Here is a 21,594-nt window from a genome sequence, read left to right on the forward strand (position 1 = left end):
TAGCTAAGAGGCTTTCTCAGTTTTTGAGCAGTAAGGCTAGCTTGACAAATCTATTCTTTTGTATGTTGATTGCCTATTTTTCTGATCCAATCTAGCTCGCTTTTAACAGAAGACACCTTCAAAGAATATCAGGGGGATAGCTATTCTGTGAGCAACAACCAGCATGTGAAGGTTGCTATAAAAGCACTGCAGTATCTTTGATTTTCCTATACTCAAGGAAGAGGAAGGAAAACAGCCAAAAACCTGACTTGAGGCCTCAGAAAGGTGTAGTTCCTTTTTTACTTGTTAAACAGGTCTGCATAAAACCATGGTGTAGTAGAAGACTCACTACTACAACGGACTTGGTGTTGAAAACTAGCTACTGGCTTGTCTGAAAGCAAATTACTGTTATGTCTTCTCACTGAATAATTGCTAACATTTGACACTTTCTGTAGTGTCACTAAAATGCAAATTATTTTTTGACATAAAAGCACACGTTTGACTCAGAAGGTTCCTGCTCTACAAATTACTAAAACGTAGGAGAGTTATTCCTTTGCACTGCCGGAATCAGGGTGTGGAACTGCAAGGACCTTTGGTCTAGTGCATTAGAACTGGTTGGATGTTATCCCTTTTGAAATAAAGAACTCCGCTCACATAGTATAGCGCTGTACTGGGTGAGGGTGGAAACGTGGGCATACACAACTTACACAACATATACAACAGTAACATTAGGGAACTAAATGTGACTGAAAAAGGCAAATGAGAAGTGAATCTGTGTGTTCGTTCCAACGTTGTTTAAATTAACTGAGAGCATGTATTGTGTTGTGATGCAGCATTTATTACGAACGGCGTTAACCACTGCTTCTTAATGCAAGATTCCACCTAACTGGCCTGTTCTGAGCCCTCAGCTGGTCCTACATCTTCCACAGGTAGAATTAAGGAGCTTGTGGTACAAGTTAACGCCAGATACAAATTGCTTTCACTGAAAGGGTCTTATGATTGTTTTCCAAATAGAAGGTGACATAAAATAGCTGGAACGTAATCAAGCAAGTAGGATGTGCCTCAAAAAAAAATAAAAAAAAAAAAATACACAGGTGCATACCCTCTGTGGGTTTAAGTAATAACTTAAACTAAAGCCACTTAAAAGATCTTATTTTTGAGTAGCTTGAAAAATGAAGAGTTAATACGGTTAAAATGGATCTCCAGATAATCAGTGGCCTTACAGAAGCTATAGGGAAGATGAATGTTTCATTCTGTTTAAATCAAGTTATCATGGTGTCATTAGAAATCTCAGAGGTTCAGCCTTGTGGAAGGATTTAAAGGCAACACTTCAACAATAATCGGATTAGAAGGACTTGCATAGCTACATGGTCTAAAAAACAGATAAAAGAAGCCAGAGTTGAAACTTGCCGCAAAGAAAGGCATTGAGCTGTGAGGTGCAGAATCAACACACTGTTCTGAGACTTTGATTTCGACAATTACCCAAAGTAGGGATGCCTGCAGATTTCAATGGTTATTGGAAAATGATCAGCAATGACAATTTTGAGGAGTATCTGAAAGCACTGGGTAAGCTTCCTTTCATGTTTCTTTGATAAGTAATCAATAAATGCTACCCGTCTTAGTCTTGACGTGAACCTGTTTTTCCTTGTACAGTCATAAATCATTTTTGTGAGAAATATTTTTTTCAGGAATATGCTGTAAGAATTGCTCTATGCAAAATTGTCTTAAGCAATCTCTACTTTTTTAACATCTTGACGATTAATTTTACAGTGATTAAACTACATAGCTGAAAGAGGTAAGTGGCAGATTTCAAACTTCAAACCCAACCATAACTTTAAAGTTTTATGTGTGCTACAGAGGCAGTAACGTACTTGATGTAATTCTGTGTGTTTACATTTGATGAAATATGCAAAATGCTAATAGTTCTGTAGAAATACTGATACCCTTAGTAACTGTGAAATGCAAGTGGTGTTTTTTAGGGTTCCACACAACCAGCAAATCAAGACAAACTTATTTAAGTTAAAAGAATTAGGCTATGGATTTTTCCTTTTAAGCAAGCTGACCTGAAAGATCTGGACACTTATTTATCCATGTTCATTTTAGTCCTCCCAAGAGCTACAAGCCAGCTTTTGTGGTAGACTTTTCTGGATTAAAATAACTCTTTTTCTTTTTCAGATGTAAATGTTGCTGTAAGAAAAATAGCAAACTTGCTAAAACCTGACAAAGAAATCCTTCAGAATGGGGATCATATGATCATTAAAACGCTAAGCACTTTTAGAAACTACATCATGGAATTTGATGTAGGGAAGGAGTTTGAGGAGGATTTAGCTGGGGTGGATGATCGCAAATGCATGGTAAGCATTAGAACTGTAACAACTGACTATTAAGACTATTAATAATCCAAGGCCTTGCACAGACAACATCTGTAAGTCATTTTATGTTGCTGTTCCTAAAATTATTCCTGTGAGTTTTTTCAATGAATTAATAGTAATTTCAATTAAATGTTACTCAATTAGGCGGGGATATCTGTTGGACAGAAAGATGTTTACATTTGAGTTTTCAGAATCCCTTGATGGACTAATGTTTTACAGTACAAGAACAACTGCAGGTCTAGGTGCTCTTCCCCATGTGCAACAATGGCCAAGTGTTTAGAAACCTGCTGCTTTTCTTATTCTTGTTTTTGTGCTCCTTCCTTCCTGTGTGTATTTGGTAGAGCAGATGCATTAATTAGCCTTCTGGAACAAGTCTTTGTAGTCAATAAGCAAACACCAAGAACTGCCTTACGAGCTCTTTTTGCTTGCCAGAAAGACAGTGTTTTCTAACTTATGACTGATAAATACCAATTAACAGAGAAAACTTGAGGATACAAAGTTCTTTAGGTGAATATGACTGGACATTTTCTTTCCTGTTAGTTCAAGAGCATGATGCCTGCAATAACCCACAATGAAGAAGTTGATAAGCAAAAGAAAATTATTTCAGGAGAGACTTATAGAGGAGTAATTATATAAAATGGAATTAATAGGTTTCCATTTGTAGATAGATACTGCCATTTACAAAGTACTGTTCTCTAATATTAGGGTATATAAATTTACTTTTGCTCTGGTAATAGTAATACAGGAAATGAAGGATCCCGAAGACCAGGAAAAAAAAACACTAATCAGCAAGCAAGGACCTCAGCTAATCGCTCTTATCTCCTTGTTAGAGAAGGTAGAAACATGATAGAGTACAGAATACAAAAGTCACAAAAGGGAGAATCAAAGTATATTTTTGTAAAGGAAAATGGCCTAATGTCATAATGCATGTTTGATTACTGGAAAGTTCTTCGCCAGGGTGATGAGGTCCAGATCCACCAATTATGAGCCTAAGGAAAGATTTAAGTGGCTAAAGTACTGTCAAAGTACTTTAGTACAAAAAGTACAAAGTACAAAATGTTCAAGTCCTCTACTCAAGTGCTAAAAATGTCTGAGTCCCCAGTGTTTACTTCAGCAAGCTGCTGGCTTGCGTGTGTACAGAACTGTCTCCAGCTAAGCATTATCTATACTTAAATACTATTGAACTCTAGACTAAAACATCCTCTACTTGGCAGAATGAAGTAATTGTACTAGCATATACCTGCAATGAGTTCTCACAAACAGTGTCAGACAACTGGTGTGCTGAAAAAGCTGATTCAGAAGACATGAAAATGTGGCCCTTGAGCAGCCGTGCTTTTGAAATGCTGAACAAATGTAGCACAACTTCCGGTTCACTGAAAAATACCCTAAACACTTCAATATTTGTAACTGGTCAATATTCTCTACCCTGTTTTGCTAATTGAGTGATGGGGAAGAATTCAAAGTGTTGAATCAGAAAGAAGAAAATAGAGACTATTCTAATCACTACAGCAGGTATTACATTTGGAGTGGAACCTAGATCACCCTGCTTCCAAGTGTTGCTTAAACAATTTGTCTATCGATTAGTGCAAAATCACTCAGCCTTGGAAAGAGGAGGTAGCAGCACCTTCTTGCCTTTTCCAAAAAAAACCAAAAAAACAAAAAAAAAAACAAGGTGTGGTCTCGCTAACCCTCTTTGTTTCTTTGTTAAGAATAATGTAGACATATAACTTCACTAAAGCTTCCAGAAGTCTTCAGTATCTCTTTATGACCTCCCACAACATAAGCAGATACCAACTGCAGCCCTAAAACTAAGGTCACTCTTAGTGACTGTTGCCTCGTAGCAATGTATCATACTTTATAGTTCAATTTTCTGGCTAAAGATTTATTTTCTTGATGAAACCACAGCGTTTCCAAAGGAAAACAGTACAAGAAGCTGTTTTTGGGAAGCCAGTTCAGTCCAAATCTGATAATGGTAATGTCAGGCAAGGTTTGCAGTTTTAAGTAATGAAATAACTCCGATGGGCTGGAAGCCTTGTTAAGGAAGGGTCATAGAGGTGATGCAAGAGATACTGGAACGCTCCCTGACTGGTGTTATGAGGAAAGCCACCATAAAAGCGAAGGTTGAATGTGATTCTTAATGTTTCATTTCTTCATCTGTAGCTTGTGAAACTGCACACCATAAATGGCTTAATCATTAATACTCAATTTGTCTAATGGGAGAGATTATGAATCATTTATTTTTATCTATATTATGAACTGAGCAGACCACTGGGCAAGTTCTCTCCTCGCTATCCTGCTGTTCTTCCAAGAAGCTCAACGCATTAGAAGTACAAAGTAACATGGATAAGACAAATTACACATTAAACATTAGTTTTATAAAGCAGAGCAATCATCATGAGATTAGTAAAAATACACTTAGAATTCATTCATGGATTGTGTTTCTTTTAATGAAGAATATATTTTAAGAGTCATCTAACTAGAGTTAACATCAGTAAAAATAATATTAGCACAGTGAACGGGTTGGATCTTCACTGAAACTTTGTTCACCTTTCAGTTGTAAAATACATCTTTGAGTCTGTCAGGATACAGTATAATTACAATAATTCCACATCAATAGACTATGATGAGTAAAGGCTAAAAAGTTTTGCTGATTCTAATTTTAGAAGAAAGTTGAAGTTATAACAATAGGGATTAATACTCCTGTGATGGTATAGGATTCCTCCTTGATTTCACTTTGCATTATTTTTTTTCCTTATTATAGTTGGTCACTGCTGGAAACTTCTGAACTTGAACAGCGAGTTAATTCAGCTGGATAAACCTTAGCAGATTCAGTTGTTTTATTTTGTTTTTACCTTTAACTGTCGCTTTTTTTCTGACACGCATTTTTAGGTGATTCCATTTTCTTAAGGAATATAGATAACATCAGTTGGTAATACCAGCTCCTTTACAGTTTTATTTCTCTTGGGAAGTGAAAACTTTCTTCTTTAGAACTTGGATTTTCTCTGTTTTGTAAAACCAAAGATTAGGATAGTTGACCGTACAGGAGAGAGCACTGATGACAGCGCAAGGTGCTGCCAAAATATTCCATGTGTTCCAAGCACTACTGAAACTGTGTATGGGGCATGCTGCAGCACAGCCTTGTCTCTTAGGAAATGCAGACAAGACATGTCGCTCCTTATGCTATCATGCTTCTCCCAGAGTTTTTCCCTAGAGATTTATCTCCTAGGTAGAAGTTAGAGTTTCTCTGTTTGGCACTTCCATGAGAGATGTGTTTCTGCAAGTTTAATCATTATACTTAAGGGTTGTTAAAACTTTTGACAGTTTGAACTACAAAGATAAAATGGAAGTTTGCTTACTCAGGAGCATCTTCTATTCTTTGCAGACATTACAAGGTGCAAATTACAATGTGTAGAAAGAAGGCCAGAACACTAATATTGTATCACATTATTTCTCATATGATGTGATATTTGAATTGGACTGTGTGCTAAAGTTTCCACTACTTTTAAGAGTTTGGTTTTGGTTTTAATTGGTAACATACATCAGGTGTTAGTGTACAAAGACAGAAATGTGAAGTTTATATATAACTATGACTTAGGTATTGCCTGAACTGAGTATTTCACTGTGCTATCTTCATTCTCAGTGAATCTCCAGCCCCATCGTGAAATTTCCTCATTTTAAAGATAAATTCCATAGTCTCTAGTTACGATTAATTTAGCAAGCATCTTAGCTATTACACTAACCATAAAACCTTGTTTCAAGCATGTGAACTTTACTGTGGAAAAATTTTGCTGTGCACCAAACAGGCAAGACCTTATTGAAACAATAATTAGTTGATAACTATCTCCAAAAGCGTGTCCCGTTCATCCTCAGATAATTTTACCTCCCTTTCTCACAGTCAGTAATAAACAGTGAAGCCGAGGAGATACCTACAATGTAAAATATGTTAACAATAAATGCAAGAATGGGGAAGGATCTGACATGAAACAGAGAAGTTAACTTTTTTCCCCTTCGTAGCGTATTTGTTTGGCATGTCAGTCAAAAGTAGGGTGGGTGGGAGGATTTGGAATTCACTTAACAGATCTATCATACATGTTACCATGTGGAATAATTTCCTGAAAGTGTATAGTCATTTAATGTTTAGACAGCCTCATAAGGGTTGTCCACAGGCATCTGACCAACCATTCTGTCAGTTGCATGTGCCATATCCTAGTGAAAAGTGTTACCTTGAGGCAGGGTCTTTGAGACTGATCATGGCTCTGTTTTAAATGATAAACATGCCTGATGTGAAACTGATTCCTGTCTAGTTTATATTCAGGGAAAACACAATAAAGTTTAGTTATTCTGGGTATAATTTGATTTATACTGCTGCAAGGTCAGAGTAAAGCCCTATTATAAAATTACATGGCTCATTAAACTTTTTTAACCGTTATTTAGGCAGGGTTCCCCTGTTCCACAAATGGAATTCACAGCTGTTAATCTAGTTTAGAATAGGTATTGGAATGATTACTTTGCTGTCAAAAAAGCAATCACCAGTGATACTTGGAATTTCAGTAGGGATCCTCAACAGGATGAGAAGACTCAAAATGAGTTGTCTTTCTAGTAAGATGCAAGATCAGCAGTGTATGTCTTTACTTGATCCCTCTGATTCAAATCCTTGCTTTCTTCACCTCTTCAAATGCTTTCATTTTCTTTCTAAAAATTACTTCAGTTTATTGATTTGGATTTGTGTTTTCTCATATACTATATTGGAAAAAGCATTGTTCTAGAATGATTATTGATGGGAGATGTGTTTATGTGATTGCCTGTATTTATGTGTATATATATACTATTTTTCACTCAAATCTACTGCTCCCTCTATCTGCAGAAATGTAAATTCACCAGTTGCTTATTGAAGTAATCTCTGACTTCTTTTGATTTTAATTCAAAGGAAGTAGTCTTCATGTAGTTTTGTGTTGATACTCCTGACCTTTTACAAACTACTGTCTCCAGGTGAGGAAGAATGGTTCTCCAGTCAACCAGAGAACAAAGTTCCACTCTTGGATCTGTCTCTGGCTCTCTGAAACTCTGGTTCATTCGCTCCCTGTGCCTCAGTAATGAGGAGCTATTCCCCTTTTTTTTTGTCTTGCTTGTTTTGTTGGTTTTGTGTTTTTTGTGTTGTTTTTTTTTTTTCCCACATTACTTGGCCTTTTGGCATTACTGCTTATTATCTGTAAGTAATATGTTCAGCACATTTGCACAATGATGTCAGATGAGATCTCTAGAACATTTTGTCATATGCATTAAGATATCATTAACTTCGAAGTCTGCAGTTCTGCATTCCTAATGAATACCTGAGACTAACCAACAATTTGAGGTAGTTACTCACAAAACCACAGCTAACGTTCTGAAAGTGTTGTAGGCAAGGAGGTTTTGGATGGGCATAGTATTTCAGCTTTGTGTGCATCCAGAAAAGTTCAGAGAATGATGAATGCAGTGTGTGCAATCACAAAGAATCAGGTGAAAACTTGAGAACCCAACTTATCAAATTGGATTTTGAATGACAAACCACTAGTGTTATGTACAATTGCATCTTGCTAAATTTACAGAGGGTAATTCAATTATACACATCAAATTACACGGTGAATGTCTTAGAATTGATTCTGATCCTTGCACAAAGTGAATTGGATTTATTGTGTTCTTTTTTCTGATGTAGGATATAAGCAAGTCATCCTATTTTTGTATAGATTCTTACAATTTTATTTCAGTAAGAAAAAAGATTACTATTCTTAAGAAATAAAACTTGATGTACTATCCAGAATACTTATTCTACTCTTTCTCCCACATGTTGTCAACTGCGTAGCCTGGAGCCTGGCATATGTGTCCAGTCATTGCCTTCACTCATTGTTCTTATGAGCAAGAATTCAAAATAACATTTAGAACAACAGTGTTCAACATTTTAAGACCCTCTGCTACAGCAGCTTACTCTTTGATCTAGAAGTTGTCATTACAATTCTGTTTGCTAGCAATGGGGATGGTGACAATCACAGAAGCAAAACACTGCTTCTAGAAGTGTCACATTTTTTGACTACAGTGAACTTCAGTAAGCTTATCAGTCAGGTACAGAATGCCCGCATTATAACCAGCTTGTCTTTCAGTAATGATCTGAGCAAGTTCAGAATGGCACAGGCATATTTCAGAGTCCTATAGCTACAGGTACCCATTATGATACGTCATGCGCCAGCCCTTCAAAGAAATGAGAAATGTGTTGTATTGTGCTACCCTCCTTTTCCTATTAGCTAACTTCAGGAGTTCTGTTGCTGCTTGGCTTAAAGCAGGAAGGATTAAATGGGAGGTTATAGAATCATAGAATGTCCCGAGTTGGAAGGGACACATAAGGATCATCAAGTCCAACTCCTGGCACCGCACAGGTCTACCCAAAAGTTTAGACCATGTGACTAAGAGCACAGTCCAATCGCTTCTTAAATTCAGACAGGCTTGGTGCAGTGACTGCTTCACTGGGGAGCCTGTTCCAGTGTGCGACCACCCTCTTGGTGAAGAACCTCTTCCTGATGTCCAACCTAAACTTCCCCTGCCTCAGCTTAACACCGTTCCCATGGGTCCTATCACTGGTGTTTACGGAGAACAGGTCAGCGCCTGCCTCTCCACTCCCCCTCACGAGGAAGTTGTAGACTGCGATGAGGTCTCCCCTCAGCCTCCTCTTCTCCAGGCTGAACAGGCCCAGTGACCTCAGCCACCCCTCGTATGTCTTCCACTCTAGGCCCTTCACCACCTTAGTAGTCCTCCTCTGGACACTCTCCAACAGTTTAATGTCCTTCTTGTACTGTGGTGCCCAGAACTGCACACAGTACTCGAGGCCGCACCAGCACAGAGTAGAGCGGGACAATCACTTCCCTCGCCCGACTAGCAATGCCGTGCTTGATGCACCCCAGGATACGGTTGGCCCTCCTGGCTGCCAGGGCACACTGCTGGCTAATATTCAACTTGCTGTCAACCACAACCCCCAGATCCCTCTCTGCAGGGCTGCTCTCCAGCATTTCATCGCCCAGTCTGTACGTATAGCCAGGGTTGCCCCGTCCCAGGTGCGGGACCTGGCACTTGCTTTTGTTAAACTTCATGTGGTTGGTGATCGCCCAGCTCTCCAATCTGTCCAGATCTCTCTGCAAGGCCTTTCCACCCTCAGTTGAGTCCACAACTCCTCCAAGTTTGGTGTCATCGGCAAATTTGCTCAAAACACCTTCTAGTCCTACATCCAAATCATTTATAAAAACATTGAGGAGGACTGGCCATAACATGGAGCCTTGAGGGACCCCACTAGTGACCATCTGCCAGCCAGATGTGTCCCCGTTTACCACAACCCTTTGAGCCCTGCCCGTCAGCCAATTGCTCACCCATCGCATGATGTTTTTGTTTAGCTGTATGCAGGACATTTTGTCCAGTAGGATCCTATGGGAAACCGTGTCAAAAGCTTTGCTGAAGTCCAAGAAGATCACATCAGCTGGTTTCCCTTGATCGACTAGGTAGGTGATCTTATCATAAAAAGAAATCAAATTTGTTAGGCAGGACCTATCCCTCATGAACCCATGTTGGCTGGGACCAATGACTGCATTGTCCCCCAGGTGCGCTTCAATAACTTCAAGGATCATCCTCTCAATAGTTTTACCAGGCACTGACGTGAGACTGACAGGCCTGTAGTTGCTAGGGTCTTCTTTCTTACCCTTCTTGAAAATTGGCACGTTTGCCAGCTTCCAGTCCAATGGGACCTTTCCAGATTCCCAAGATCGTTGAAAAATAATTGAGAGAGGTCCCACGATGACGTCAGCCAGCTCTTTAAGCACCCTGGGATGAATCCCATCCGGACCCATGGACTTGTATGTATCCAGGTGGAGCAGCAGTTCCCGCACACGTTCAGGGTCTGTTGGGAGTTTGTCATTCCCACCGTCATGGTCCTCCAGCTCAGGGCACCCTGGGTCCCGAAGCCCATCATCAGTGTTGAAGACAGAGGCGAAGAAGGCGTTAAATGTCTCTGCTTTACCTATGTCATTGTCTGTGAGGAGACCCTCCCCATCTAGTAGCAGACCTATGTTTTCTTTGGTTCTCCTTTTTCCGTTCACATATGTAAAAAACCCTTTTTTATTGTCTCCCACAGACATGGCCAGCTTCAACTCTAGTTGGGCTTTGGCCACACGAATTTTCTCCCTACAAACACAAACAGCATCCCTGTATTCCTTCCTCGTCGCCTGACCCTTCTTCCAGCAGCCGTACACTTTCTTTTTTCGCCTAAGCTCCAGCAGAAGTTCTCTGGTCAGCCAGGCCGGCCTTCTGCCCCGCCTGCCTGACTTCCGATATTTTGGAATCGCCTGATCTTGTGCTTTTAGGAGGCAGTGCTTAAAGATTGACCAGCACTGATGGACGCCAATGCCTTCAAAAGCAGTTTCCCAGGGGACCTTGCTGACTAGTTCCCTGAGCAGCCTGAAGTCTGCTTTCCCCATATGCAGGGCTGAAGTTTTGGTGGCAGTTTTCCTTCTGTCACCATAAATTCTAAACTCAACTACTTCATGGTCACTATGACCGAGATGGCCGCCAATTGCCACGTCTCCCACAAGACCCTCTCTGTTCTCCAGCAACATATCTAGGAGTGCACCTTTCCGAGTTGGCTCCCTTAGCACCTGCACCAAGAAGTTATCATTAAGTTATAAGGTTAGATTTATAGGTGCTTCTACAGGGTTGAACTGAAGTTGTTATGGTAAGGAATGATCAGTAGTCTTTACCATCCTCCCTAGCTAAAGGATAGCTAAATACATATAGCCTTTGTCCAACAACAGTATCTTGAGATGATGTGCAGGAATCCTACCACTAATTTTTCTGTTGGTGAATGTTTGCTAGATAGTTTCATATAGAAGAGACATAATTAGTCCACAGATTTTCTGTTTAGAGACTTGGCCCTTTGGGAAACACCACGTTGAACCCTTATTTCTGTTGGATCTTTTAAAACTATGATAATTTTATGTCTCTATTTTCAATACTACTAGAATAACTTCTGTTAAATTTTGAAAAGAGTCTGGAATGCGTGGAATGGTTATGAACAGAATAAGCAATCAGTAAGTTTCTTTCAATAGAATAAATGATCATGGCTAATGAGAAATGCTTCTGTAGTTTGTATATGATTTTTTTCAGATGGCAGTGCTGCTTTTTTAGCTGTTTATCTGTATCATCCTAAGCTGTTTTTATGTTAACAAGAAAATTGGATGCCTTCTTAATATTATTAAAATAAGTTATGAGAAGTAGTGAGATGTAGGCCATTTATATTTCTGAATCAAATTTTAAGATCTCATAGATTTTCAAAGGATTTATACTTTACAACCAATTGACCATGTAAATTGATAATGTCTTGTGAAAATAAGCAGTATTTCCATTTGAGTTCTTAACTATGATAGTGACCTCATAGGAAGCCACTTATTTTTTCCAGTATAGTGCCGCCTTGTTCTCAGATATGGTATCTCAGAGCCCGAACACTGTCAAGAATCAGGACAGTTTAAAAAAAAATAAAAAATAAAAAAATAAAACCACCAAACATATTACTGGGCCACTAGGAAAGATGAAGAGGCCTTTTCCTAATGGATTCCTAAGTGATTTCCTAACTGATTCTCATTTTTTCAGTGCCTGATACATCTCCATGACTGTATCTTCCAGGATTTTTCAGTCAACGTCTGTAGTGTGGTAGTTCACACGTTAACAGAGCTGTTATAGCACATGTAGGGAGCAAAGAAAGTATCTAATTTATGGAGACTTGCTTCAAAAGTTTGTGAAAACAATGGACAGCTGAAGTAAACATAAATTAGAAAGTCCACCTTGAAAAAGTAATTATAAGAAAATGGGGGACTTCTTTAAGTAGACTTACAAAGTAGACTGAATGTCTTTATGGTAAGTTTACATTTTCAGCTCTGGAATGTCTAAACTCTTCTGGGTAGATAATCTCGTTTAACTTGGGTTTCATTGAAAAATTACCTATATTTTTCATTCCCTCGTTTGATTTTCTACATGTTCCCAGTATTTCTGGATCCAACTTTTCTTAGAAATAAATTTATTTACCTAATTTTAATTGTGGAATTGGGAGATAAACAGAAAAATATGAGTGTGAGATCAAGTATTTTTTTTTGCTTGAATCTGCTCTTTTCTCAATAGTTTAACAATCTGTCAACAACCTGCAGATACAGACTTGATGTGATAAAAGGAGTTACAGACTGGAGAGATGACAAACTCTGAACGTGTTTGTAGCCCTCCCGTTAGCAGTGTGCAGCATGCCTCCAACACAGAAAGTCACAGGTAGTGACTATGACCTTACTGAATGCACTTTCACCATTATATTTTATTGTTTATGTTACCAACATTATTTTATTCCATCAGCACTTCAGTTGATGAAAAATTCCCCCTGAAAACTACTTATCAGATGTTTTTATATCACTTTGATACTTAGTTCAGATGTAAATACTTTATCTTGAGCATCTAATAAATATCTAGTTGGATGCATAGCCATGTTTGACCAAAAATACTAGAATATTTTCTTTGGTGTTCCTTAAAAGCACAATACAGGACACAGCTTGAACTGGATTTTCCTGTGTCATCTGACCTAAACAATTACTTTTCATTGTTTGATCTTTCTTAAATCATAATTGCAGTTGTAAATGACTAGTTATTCTCATAAACACAATTACTGGATTGAGAAGGAGCATGGCCTGTGTCATGCAGTTGTAGGGCACTGCGGTCATCTGCTGCACCATAATATAGAGACAGCACTGTGAAGAGTAGAAGAAAAATAGAACTTGTACAGCTGTGTTTCTCCTGAAGATAGAAAATCAATAACACATTTTTGATGAAGGGTGGTAGCTGCAATAGTTATTTGTAAATGCAGTGTGTCAAAAATCTATGTAGCATCAGCAAAAATATGCTCATGGACTACTTTAAAAAAATATTATAGTTCATTCATCTGTAAAATGCATTAGGTATCTTCAGCTGTATAGCACACAACACCAAGTACATTAGGAACAGCTAACATGGGAATGAGAAATATTCTGCAGCGCCAGCGTCAAATGTTCTTGCAATTAGACCTAACTGGGAAGTGCAGAATTTTCTGATAAATTAGTTTGTTTTATGAGTATTTCAGTAAATTACAAGAGTCAATATCTCTGTCTGTGGGTCAATATGATTTACCACTAGAAACTGGAAGTAATATCTACTGTAATTCTGCAGGACTTCACTACTGTTACTGCAACTAGAGAAAATGCAAATACATACTGGATAGATTTGTTTTATTTTTTCTAAATATTTCACTTAATAAATCTACTTTGTCTCATAATTGAAAACAGTAATGAGAGTACTTTAATTTTCATTTATTCTACTTTTATTTCCAGGAATACAGTGTTGTTACGCACATATACTGAAATCTTCATAAATCACTAACAGATTAAATCACTAACAGAAGTATGTGAGGGGCCAGGTAATAAAAGGAAAATACCTAAGTGCACAAAAATAGTGTAAGACCATATAAATCATATAATAAAACTAAAGAAAATTTAAATATTTACTGTATTCTCAGGCTTCAAAGATGATAATATAATTAGTGAATTCAGTGTAATTCTTTTTTTGTAAAGTAATCCGTCTCTACCTAGCGGTGCTCAGGCAGAAATACCATCAGTCTTTGGGACCACTGGTATGATATTGGCCTCTTCCCTCTCCTTCTTAACTACAATGTTTAATCCAGCGGAGCCTCAGATAATTGCCTTGGTTTGTCATCCTCAGCTCCCAGATAAGCTCTATTATTATACCTCAAGAGTATATAACCAAGTACATAATCCCAAAGAGGTGCAGTATTGTTGGTTAGAATTTTTGAGACAAGTTAAATTGAGGCAAGGCCCACTTTATCTCCTGTTAACTTTCCTTGTATTCCTTCAGTACTTTTTATCACACTGTCCACTAATCACATTAATCACCATTTTCTGTTGAAGTTGCCTACAGAATTACATCTATTTCACTTAGTGTGTATTCGTCTTAAGTTTAAGTTTGATGAGGCAGTAAGAGACTCAAGGACATACATAAGAAACCCTTGATCAACATTCTCCTTTAATTACTGCATGGTGCTAGTGTTCATATAGCTCAGTGAAATGATGTACTGACTAATGACACATGATACATTTCTAACACTCTTTCACGCTGTCCATCTTTTGGAAATGCGAGGGAAAAGATCAGTCTGGAAGAATAAAGCTTTAAAAAAAATATCAGCACAGTACAGTTTTTCAAGGCAGATGTTATATCTAAGGGAATTCAAGCAGTGCCTGTTGGGAGATTATGATTGCCTACAGTATCTCCCCACCATTTTTTCTTCTCTTGAAGACGTTTGTTTTTTTTTCTTTCTGTTACCAATATACTGTGATTAGGTTAACATGAAAATGTAAGGGGTCTTTCTGGAGAAAGTGAAAAATGGTAAGGAAGACATAAATAGTTCATTTTCTCACTTAAGGTATGAAGCATTAGCAGTTATGAACCCAAAAGATAACCTACGTTTTTGAAGCTACAGTATTTCTCCCAGTCAGTAGTCACTGAACAGATATTCTGTATACACAAGGAAAGGAGAGTGTATACACGAAATGGTAAACTCCAAATCATTGCTCTTACATACAATAAAAGGGCCAATATTTACCAAAATTTGTCCTACAATGGTATTTTTAGAATGTTGTTATTATGTTCTGACTCAAATATTTGGAAATGCTTTAAGGCAAGCTTTGCTGTATCTTGGCTGTTGGTAAAGAGTGGGCTATTAGCTGCACATATACCAGCTGTAGTAATTCCATCCTCTGTGTGTCTCTATAGAGATATTTGGAATTGAAGAACTTATTGTTCTCTTGGATTTGAGTTAAAAGGGGAACTTCTGTCTTTTGTATTATTCGGGTCTTTCATTATTTCAGATTTCAGAGTTTGACCTAAAGAAAGAAAAGATAAAAATGCTACTGATTAATCTTACTGTCATAAAATGGTTGTTTTTGCTAACAAAGAGAGAATGTTATGTTCTCTAGCAATACATTCTGTCCTTTATAACCTTCGTAGCAAAAGAGCCACATACAAAAATCAGAAACTGTATGGTTAACTCACATCCCTTCAGTACTTATATGCCTGAAAGGGAGGGCAGAGGATGACAACTGGGAATTCTGATAAAACAGCTTGGTTAACAGTCTGTGATATTTTACTCTTTGTGGCTGTCACCAAGTCACTAAAAGCGGTATCTAATCTTGATTGGAAAAACAAAATGCAAGAGAAAAAAAGTGTGTTGTTTCCTGAGATGAAACAATTTTTAAAACCCTTAGAGGCTGAAAAAGTTAACATTTCTTTGTGTTGCTACAAACGTTTCTCTATTGCCCCCAAGTGTACTAGGCTAGTGAAGTATTAGGACTAGTAACTTCCAGAGCTAACTTTGCATGTTAGTAGTGCTAATAAAGTTCTTATTTTATCATGGTATATTGCCTGTGAATTCACATATAAACCTATGAAATTAAACTTTACAGGTAATCTAATGACTCAGCTATGCTGAGCTAGTGCTCAAGAGATAGAAATAAGTACTGTTACTAAGCAAAGCTACACATACAACTGATTTATTCCACAGTATCCCTTTCATCTATAGGTCACTGGTAGAAATAACCTTCACTTTCTGGTATAGTAATGATACTGAGAATTATCAGAAAGTCTTAGATGTTAACTAGTGTTATTTGTTACCGTCCACTTTCCAAATGGACATGCATAGAATCAAAACAGATGTGGAAGAGGATATAAACTATGACGATCACATTAACTCTCTTAAATACAGCTTCGCCACAGTGTGTTGTCCCTTCCTGCATGAGCATTTTAAACATTAAAAGAAGATAGCATTTTTTTAAAATGTTATCTACTACTAGGTTTAAATACATTATTTTACAGGGGAGAGAGAACAACTTGCTAATGCATTCTACAAACGAGAGATTTTTAGCAAGGACAAATGAGTCTGTCTTTAAGAAACCCCATGTGGTGCAGACATACTGTATAGGAGTACTAATAATGCCTTTCTTATGATGATCTATGCTGGCACTCTTTCTAGTGATTCATTTTCCATGCTTGTTTAGTCTAAACCTTCCCATGGGTGGAGACTGCTGGCTGTACTCATTTATAGATGGTGGCTCTCATGGTTATCATTTAAGAATTAATTGTTTGTGACATAAACAAATTAAATAAATAGCATTGCACAGTTCTTAAATGCTGAACTTTTAATTCCCAGAATAACAGATGTAGACTGACTTCTCTTAAAAATCAAACAGGATATCTTCTCTCCATATTTGGCTACTTACACAGGTACTGGCCTGAAGACTTTCACAAGGTAGACAGTAATTCCGTAGTTAGTCCTCAGATTCACTTCACACAAGCTGATTTAAAAGCAGTGTGCTAATATTGATGCTCAACTATCCTAAGTTTTTGCAGCACCAAAACTTGCATTAAAAATTGCCACTGCTCTTGCCCTCACTTCTTAAAAAAATTTACAGAATATTGCTCTCTTTATTTTAAGGAGAGGTGAAATCAAATTGTTACTAAATACTAACCGCAGCAACAAGCTGAAGGATGCACCCTCATACATTTAAGTATTTTTATTTATCAATAACTCAGGGCAGCACAGGTGTTCACAAAAGTGCTGTGCTGAATCCTGCAACACCTTACTCTTACTCTGCCAAACCTGGCTCAAGTAGTTCTCCAGCTACTGTTAGGCAAAGCAGGATGATGGCAAAGTTATCAATTTACTGATACTTCCAAATCACTCTGCTCTATCACGGATGACAAATTAAGACATGGGGGAGAAATATATGTATATATACACACATATATAAAAAAATCAGTAAAAGCCTTTCTTGTACATCCCTATCTGCCAGTATGTGGGTATTTATGTTCGGGTAGGGCAGCTGGACAATCCTTTGTATGGTGGAAAGAAACTGAATCTCAGGTTTTTAGCTCCTCTTACAAATACAGCTGCACATCCCTTTTGTTGTTGTGTTTGTTAGCAAGGAGAAAGGAGTGCACTTTCACGCAATGATTTTTATGTGTTTTTTTTTTTTTTCTTACAGTTAAAACAGTTTATCTCACCCTTCTGAGTTTTGACAGGCAGTTGGACAGCAATTTGCCATTTAAGCTCATATCTTTTGTAATTAACCTAATTATTGCAATGCTCTGCAATTATTCTTATGAAATTCATTAATCTTTTATTATAATGTAGAGTAGGTTTTCTTTAAGGAAACTAATCATAATATCAGGAAATGCTACAGCAACACTGAACATGCCTGTTTTGTTAGACCACAGTATCCTGGGAGGGAGATAAGCTTCTTTGTGTACAGAAAGGAGAAAAAGAAGATCGTGGCTGGACTCAGTGGATTGAAGGAGATGAAATGCACCTGGTAAGATCATGTAATAGGTTTCAAATGCCACCCTATTATTTATTCAAATGGCTAGGTGTAATGCAGCAAGCTGTGTGCTATATTATCTTGTCTTTCTTTGACATAATTAAGTGTTGTTGCTGCGTTTGACTTCTTTCTAAAGCAATCATTTCATTTGGCACCATTATTCTTTTATGTCCCTTGCAAAGATTGCCTCATTTCAATGCAGTACTCTTTCTGTGTTAACTGTCTGTCTGAACATAGCAGTTTGAAATGTTTACACTGAGGAAGACATTTATTGTACATTGTATGAAATACACACTATGGGAACTTGTGAAAGTACACATCCAACGGTAAGCCATAAGGGGGAAATATACCATTGTTCTTTTAAAATAATTACAGGCTAGACTGCAGTATAGCCTAGAGAACTAAAACAGCAATTAAGTTTTCTGAAATGTCACGTTCTCTCAGATCACCATTTCTATCTTTTCTAAGTTAACAGGATTTGAAAGAAGATGTCTATTCTTTTCTTACACAGCTCTTCATAGTATCTTCACTCTCTCATCAGTGTGGGTAAAATGAACTCTTCCTGCTGAGATAATAAAATCCAACTTCAATTTCATTCCACTGATCAGTACTATTAGCACACAGCATTTGAAATGAATGTTCTCTTTCAAATCAGTAATGGAGTTATAAATGAATCTGTGAAAGTTCCCAAAAGCCCTTATTACTACACACAAGTTTCAGGAATTAACTGGAAGACCCAGAAAACAGTTTGGAAAAGGAATGTATGTGATAGACCTTGCCATCTGATATAGTGCAGGTAAATAGGGAAGTTAGGGAAGTAACTTTATAGCTGCAGTCATGGTCTCAATGAAAGCAGAGGTGAACCAATGAAAAAGAGACTCCAGAATTTTCTGTGTATAGACATTCCCTCTATCTGCACACAAACAGGCTACAGTAGTTCCACACTGCCTCCCAAACTCACAACAGTTGGGGCTGTGACCCCAGGCAGCTGCCCTTTCAGGTTCTCTGCTGGCAAAGGGGTTGCAGTTAGCCACACACAGTCTGGCCTTGAAGCTCAATTTACTCCCTGCAGCACTCAACTCACATGAAGCAATCGCACTAGTTGCTCTTAGATTTTTTTGGCCTCCGTTTTGGCAAATCCTGGTCCCTGTCCCTTGACAGCTCTGCACTCATTCTCTCTTCCCACTTGCTGCCCCCAACACCAATTTCTTTAGCCCAGATTTCTGTATCCTTACTCTGATTCATGCTCTAGCCATGCAACCTGGCCATGGACGTCTAGGCCAGACCACTTTCTATGCTTGAACCTGTCAGGGGTTTTACTTTAGAAGTCATAAAATCAGATTCCATTGCTCACACATTGTTGTCTAGTGCCCTGAGGTACCCTGAGGTTACCTGACAGATCTGAGGCTGCTGCTTCAGAAGGGTGTGAAGAGTTCTGTCTCATACCTGCCAGCTTACATGGGCATCCCTGCACTAATTGGCACTTGTACAATTTACCATGATCTGTCTGTACACAGAAGTCAGTACAAAAGTTACTTCATGCAAAGGAAGTACCCAAGTATTTTAGAGACCAGTCCCCAATATTTCAACTTTATCACTTTTTATATTTCATGAACTTCAAAAATGTCCTCTTTATTCCTCTGAATTCTCATTAATGTAACTCCATTAAACATTCAGTAAAAGAGACCCATTTAGTATCTTATTTTTGACCAGCTAAGATTACTAGGTCCTGTACTCTTGAGAGTACTTTGGTACAATGGGCAGTTACCTCTAAAAAATTGATACTTCGATAGTTTTATGATCCTATTGAACTTTACACAATGAGCCAAGTGTTAATTTAATTCCTTCCACGCTTCTGTAGAAAGTAGTACCACATCCTTTAGTAGTTTATCACCTCCTATTTTCACCATTTCATGCTATGGTCTGTACTTTGTAGTTCTTTTTCCTCTTTAGATTCTGTTTTATGTGAGTGACTTATTTGACCATTCTCAATTTCCTTTTGAGTTTTATTGCCATTTTCTATTGTATTGATTGCTTCTGCTCTGTAGGTTTTTATCACTGTCAGCAGATCTCTTAGCACTTACAGCACACTCTTTCTTCTGGGTTACCTATATATAAAGTGAACAAAACAGGTCCCAACTAAAATCACTGTATCAGTCTGCTTGTTTCATCAATTCACCATGAAGCGCCTTCTCTTGCTACAGGCTAGCAACATATGCCGATAAGGTTATTGATCCAGTGGAAGTTCTTCTTAATAAGTCATTTTATCAAAGTCCCCCATAAGAAAATGGGCATAACATTCCAGTTAACTTTGCTTCCCATTTCCTCAAAATATTCTGACAGCTTAATTAAAAGTCTTATCTTGAAATAGAAAGTACTACCCTACTTCTAGGTCATACATAATCTTTGTCTTTATGCCCCTTAGGAAGCCCCACCCATTTTCTAGCAAAACCAGTCAACACCTCCACAAATCCCCACAAAGACTGTGTGCAACTCTCAGGTCTAACTTCAACAGTTTTTCAGTAATAGAGAAGATTAAACTGCATCTTCAGCGAGGCTAGGGTGGACAACAGTTAGCCTCACAAATCAATGCCCAAGACATAAACATCAGTGTACCTGCTTATGTGCAAGTAACTATGACCCGATGATTAGCAAGTAGAGATTTTTTTAAAACCTGTTGTGGAACACAAAAGACGAGTGGACAGCATTAGGCATCCAGTATGGCCAAGTTCAGTCAAAACTCACTGCCGTGCTGGGATTTATAGACCTAGCTCAACTCTTATGTATACAATTACATGTCCTCTCCTAGCTATGACTGCCGTGTTGCTAGACTGGGCTTTCAGCTGTTTTCTGGTTTTGTAGGTTTGAACTACCAATCATCAACATACAGACTCAGAATTCGTTATTCAAATCCATCCCCAAATAACTTGTTCTTGTGCCTAAAATACGGAACGCTCATTTCAAAGACCTAAGCAGTTGCACACACAAATAGTGAATAATGCACCAGGAACACATTTGGCCCTTTAAACTCTGGGATCCCAAAATAACTTATCTTATTCCACCTTTCTCCAGAAAGTAAACCCAAACCTGCTGGTTTCTTTTATGATTAAAAAATAGGCTAAAATATGTACAAGCTGTACAATCTAATTTGATAAGAAATTGCATACTCAAATTAAGCTGGACATACACGTGAATTTATAATGCATGTCCTATGTAAGAGTTGTATTTTTTTTTAATTATTTTATCTTCCTAGGAAATAAGAGTGTGTGGAGTCAAGTGTAAGCAGGTCTTTAAGAAGGTACAGTGAGCCTACTGCTGATACAGAAATGAAGAACAGTAGAATTTACAGACTTGCCACCAAATCTCCAAGCACAAGTAATGACCATCAATGACAAGAGAGTAAACACAGAGATGAAGATTACATTAGAACAGTATAGTTGGAATAAAATATTTTTAACAAACTATTTTAAAGAAGTAATTGAAAATAAAACCCATTAAAGTTACTGAACATTTTAAATGGATGTGCACTGTAATTCTTGACTACACCAAAATGGAGGCTGTTTGGTATACAAGATACTTGTGAGCACATGCTTTACTTACAATGGAAATCACCCTTCCATAGCTTTAGCAAGGGACCTTAAGGTAGTCTTGTTTTCAGGTAATGAATTGTAGGGAAGTGAAAGAACTGCAGTACGTGGCTTATGGGAGATCCTGATCTCACTGAAGTCAGTGAGAATTTTAGCATCTGCTCCATTGGACCAATACTTCACTGAAAGTAT

At 37.8% G+C, this 21,594-nt stretch overlaps 2 protein-coding genes across 20 annotated transcripts in view; both read left to right on the forward strand.

The window, feature by feature from the left end:
- NMNAT3 (nicotinamide nucleotide adenylyltransferase 3) overlaps positions 1 to 2,273 on the forward strand; it is a 31,708-nt gene extending 29,435 nt beyond the window's left edge. For all 16 annotated transcript variants that reach the window (XR_014588372.1, XR_014588373.1, XR_014588374.1 and 13 more), the window contains one exon: positions 96 to 2,273. The gene's annotated coding sequence lies outside the window, so the exon portion shown is untranslated. The remainder of the gene's footprint in view (positions 1 to 95) is intronic.
- RBP1 (retinol binding protein 1) lies at positions 1,407 to 21,332 on the forward strand. 4 transcript variants are annotated; one of them, XR_014588388.1, is made up of 5 exons: positions 1,407 to 1,545; positions 2,155 to 2,333; positions 12,534 to 12,674; positions 17,708 to 17,809; positions 21,069 to 21,103. XR_014588388.1 is itself a non-coding variant. In XM_083849283.1 (4 exons), exons 1-4 carry the CDS (start codon positions 1,473 to 1,475, stop codon positions 21,120 to 21,122), a joined length of 408 nt encoding a protein of 135 aa, XP_083705409.1. In that variant the 5' UTR covers positions 1,407 to 1,472; the 3' UTR covers positions 21,123 to 21,332. The 4 variants fall into 4 exon arrangements, 3 of the variants coding, with proteins under 3 accessions (XP_083705409.1, XP_083705411.1, XP_083705410.1); XM_083849283.1 differs by lacking the exon at positions 12,534 to 12,674 and having other exon boundaries at positions 21,069 to 21,332; XM_083849285.1 differs by lacking the exons at positions 12,534 to 12,674; positions 21,069 to 21,103 and adding an exon at positions 18,284 to 21,059.
- Positions 21,333 to 21,594: the final 262 nt, after the last annotated feature.

Source organism: Anser anser (genome assembly GCF_964211835.1).
Source record: "Anser anser genome assembly, chromosome: 9".
Classification (NCBI taxonomy): Eukaryota; Metazoa; Chordata; class Aves; order Anseriformes; family Anatidae; genus Anser; species Anser anser.

Coding starts and splice junctions, on each gene's coding strand:
- RBP1 (XM_083849285.1), top strand. CDS start 1,473: ATGCCTGCAGATTTCAATGGTTATTGGAAAATGATCAGCAATGACAAT. Junction 1,546..2,154: donor GGAGTATCTGAAAGCACTGG/GTAAGCTTCCTT, acceptor TTTCTTTTTCAG/ATGTAAATGTTGCTGTAAGA. Junction 2,334..17,707: donor TGGATGATCGCAAATGCATG/GTAAGCATTAGA, acceptor CTGTTTTGTTAG/ACCACAGTATCCTGGGAGGG.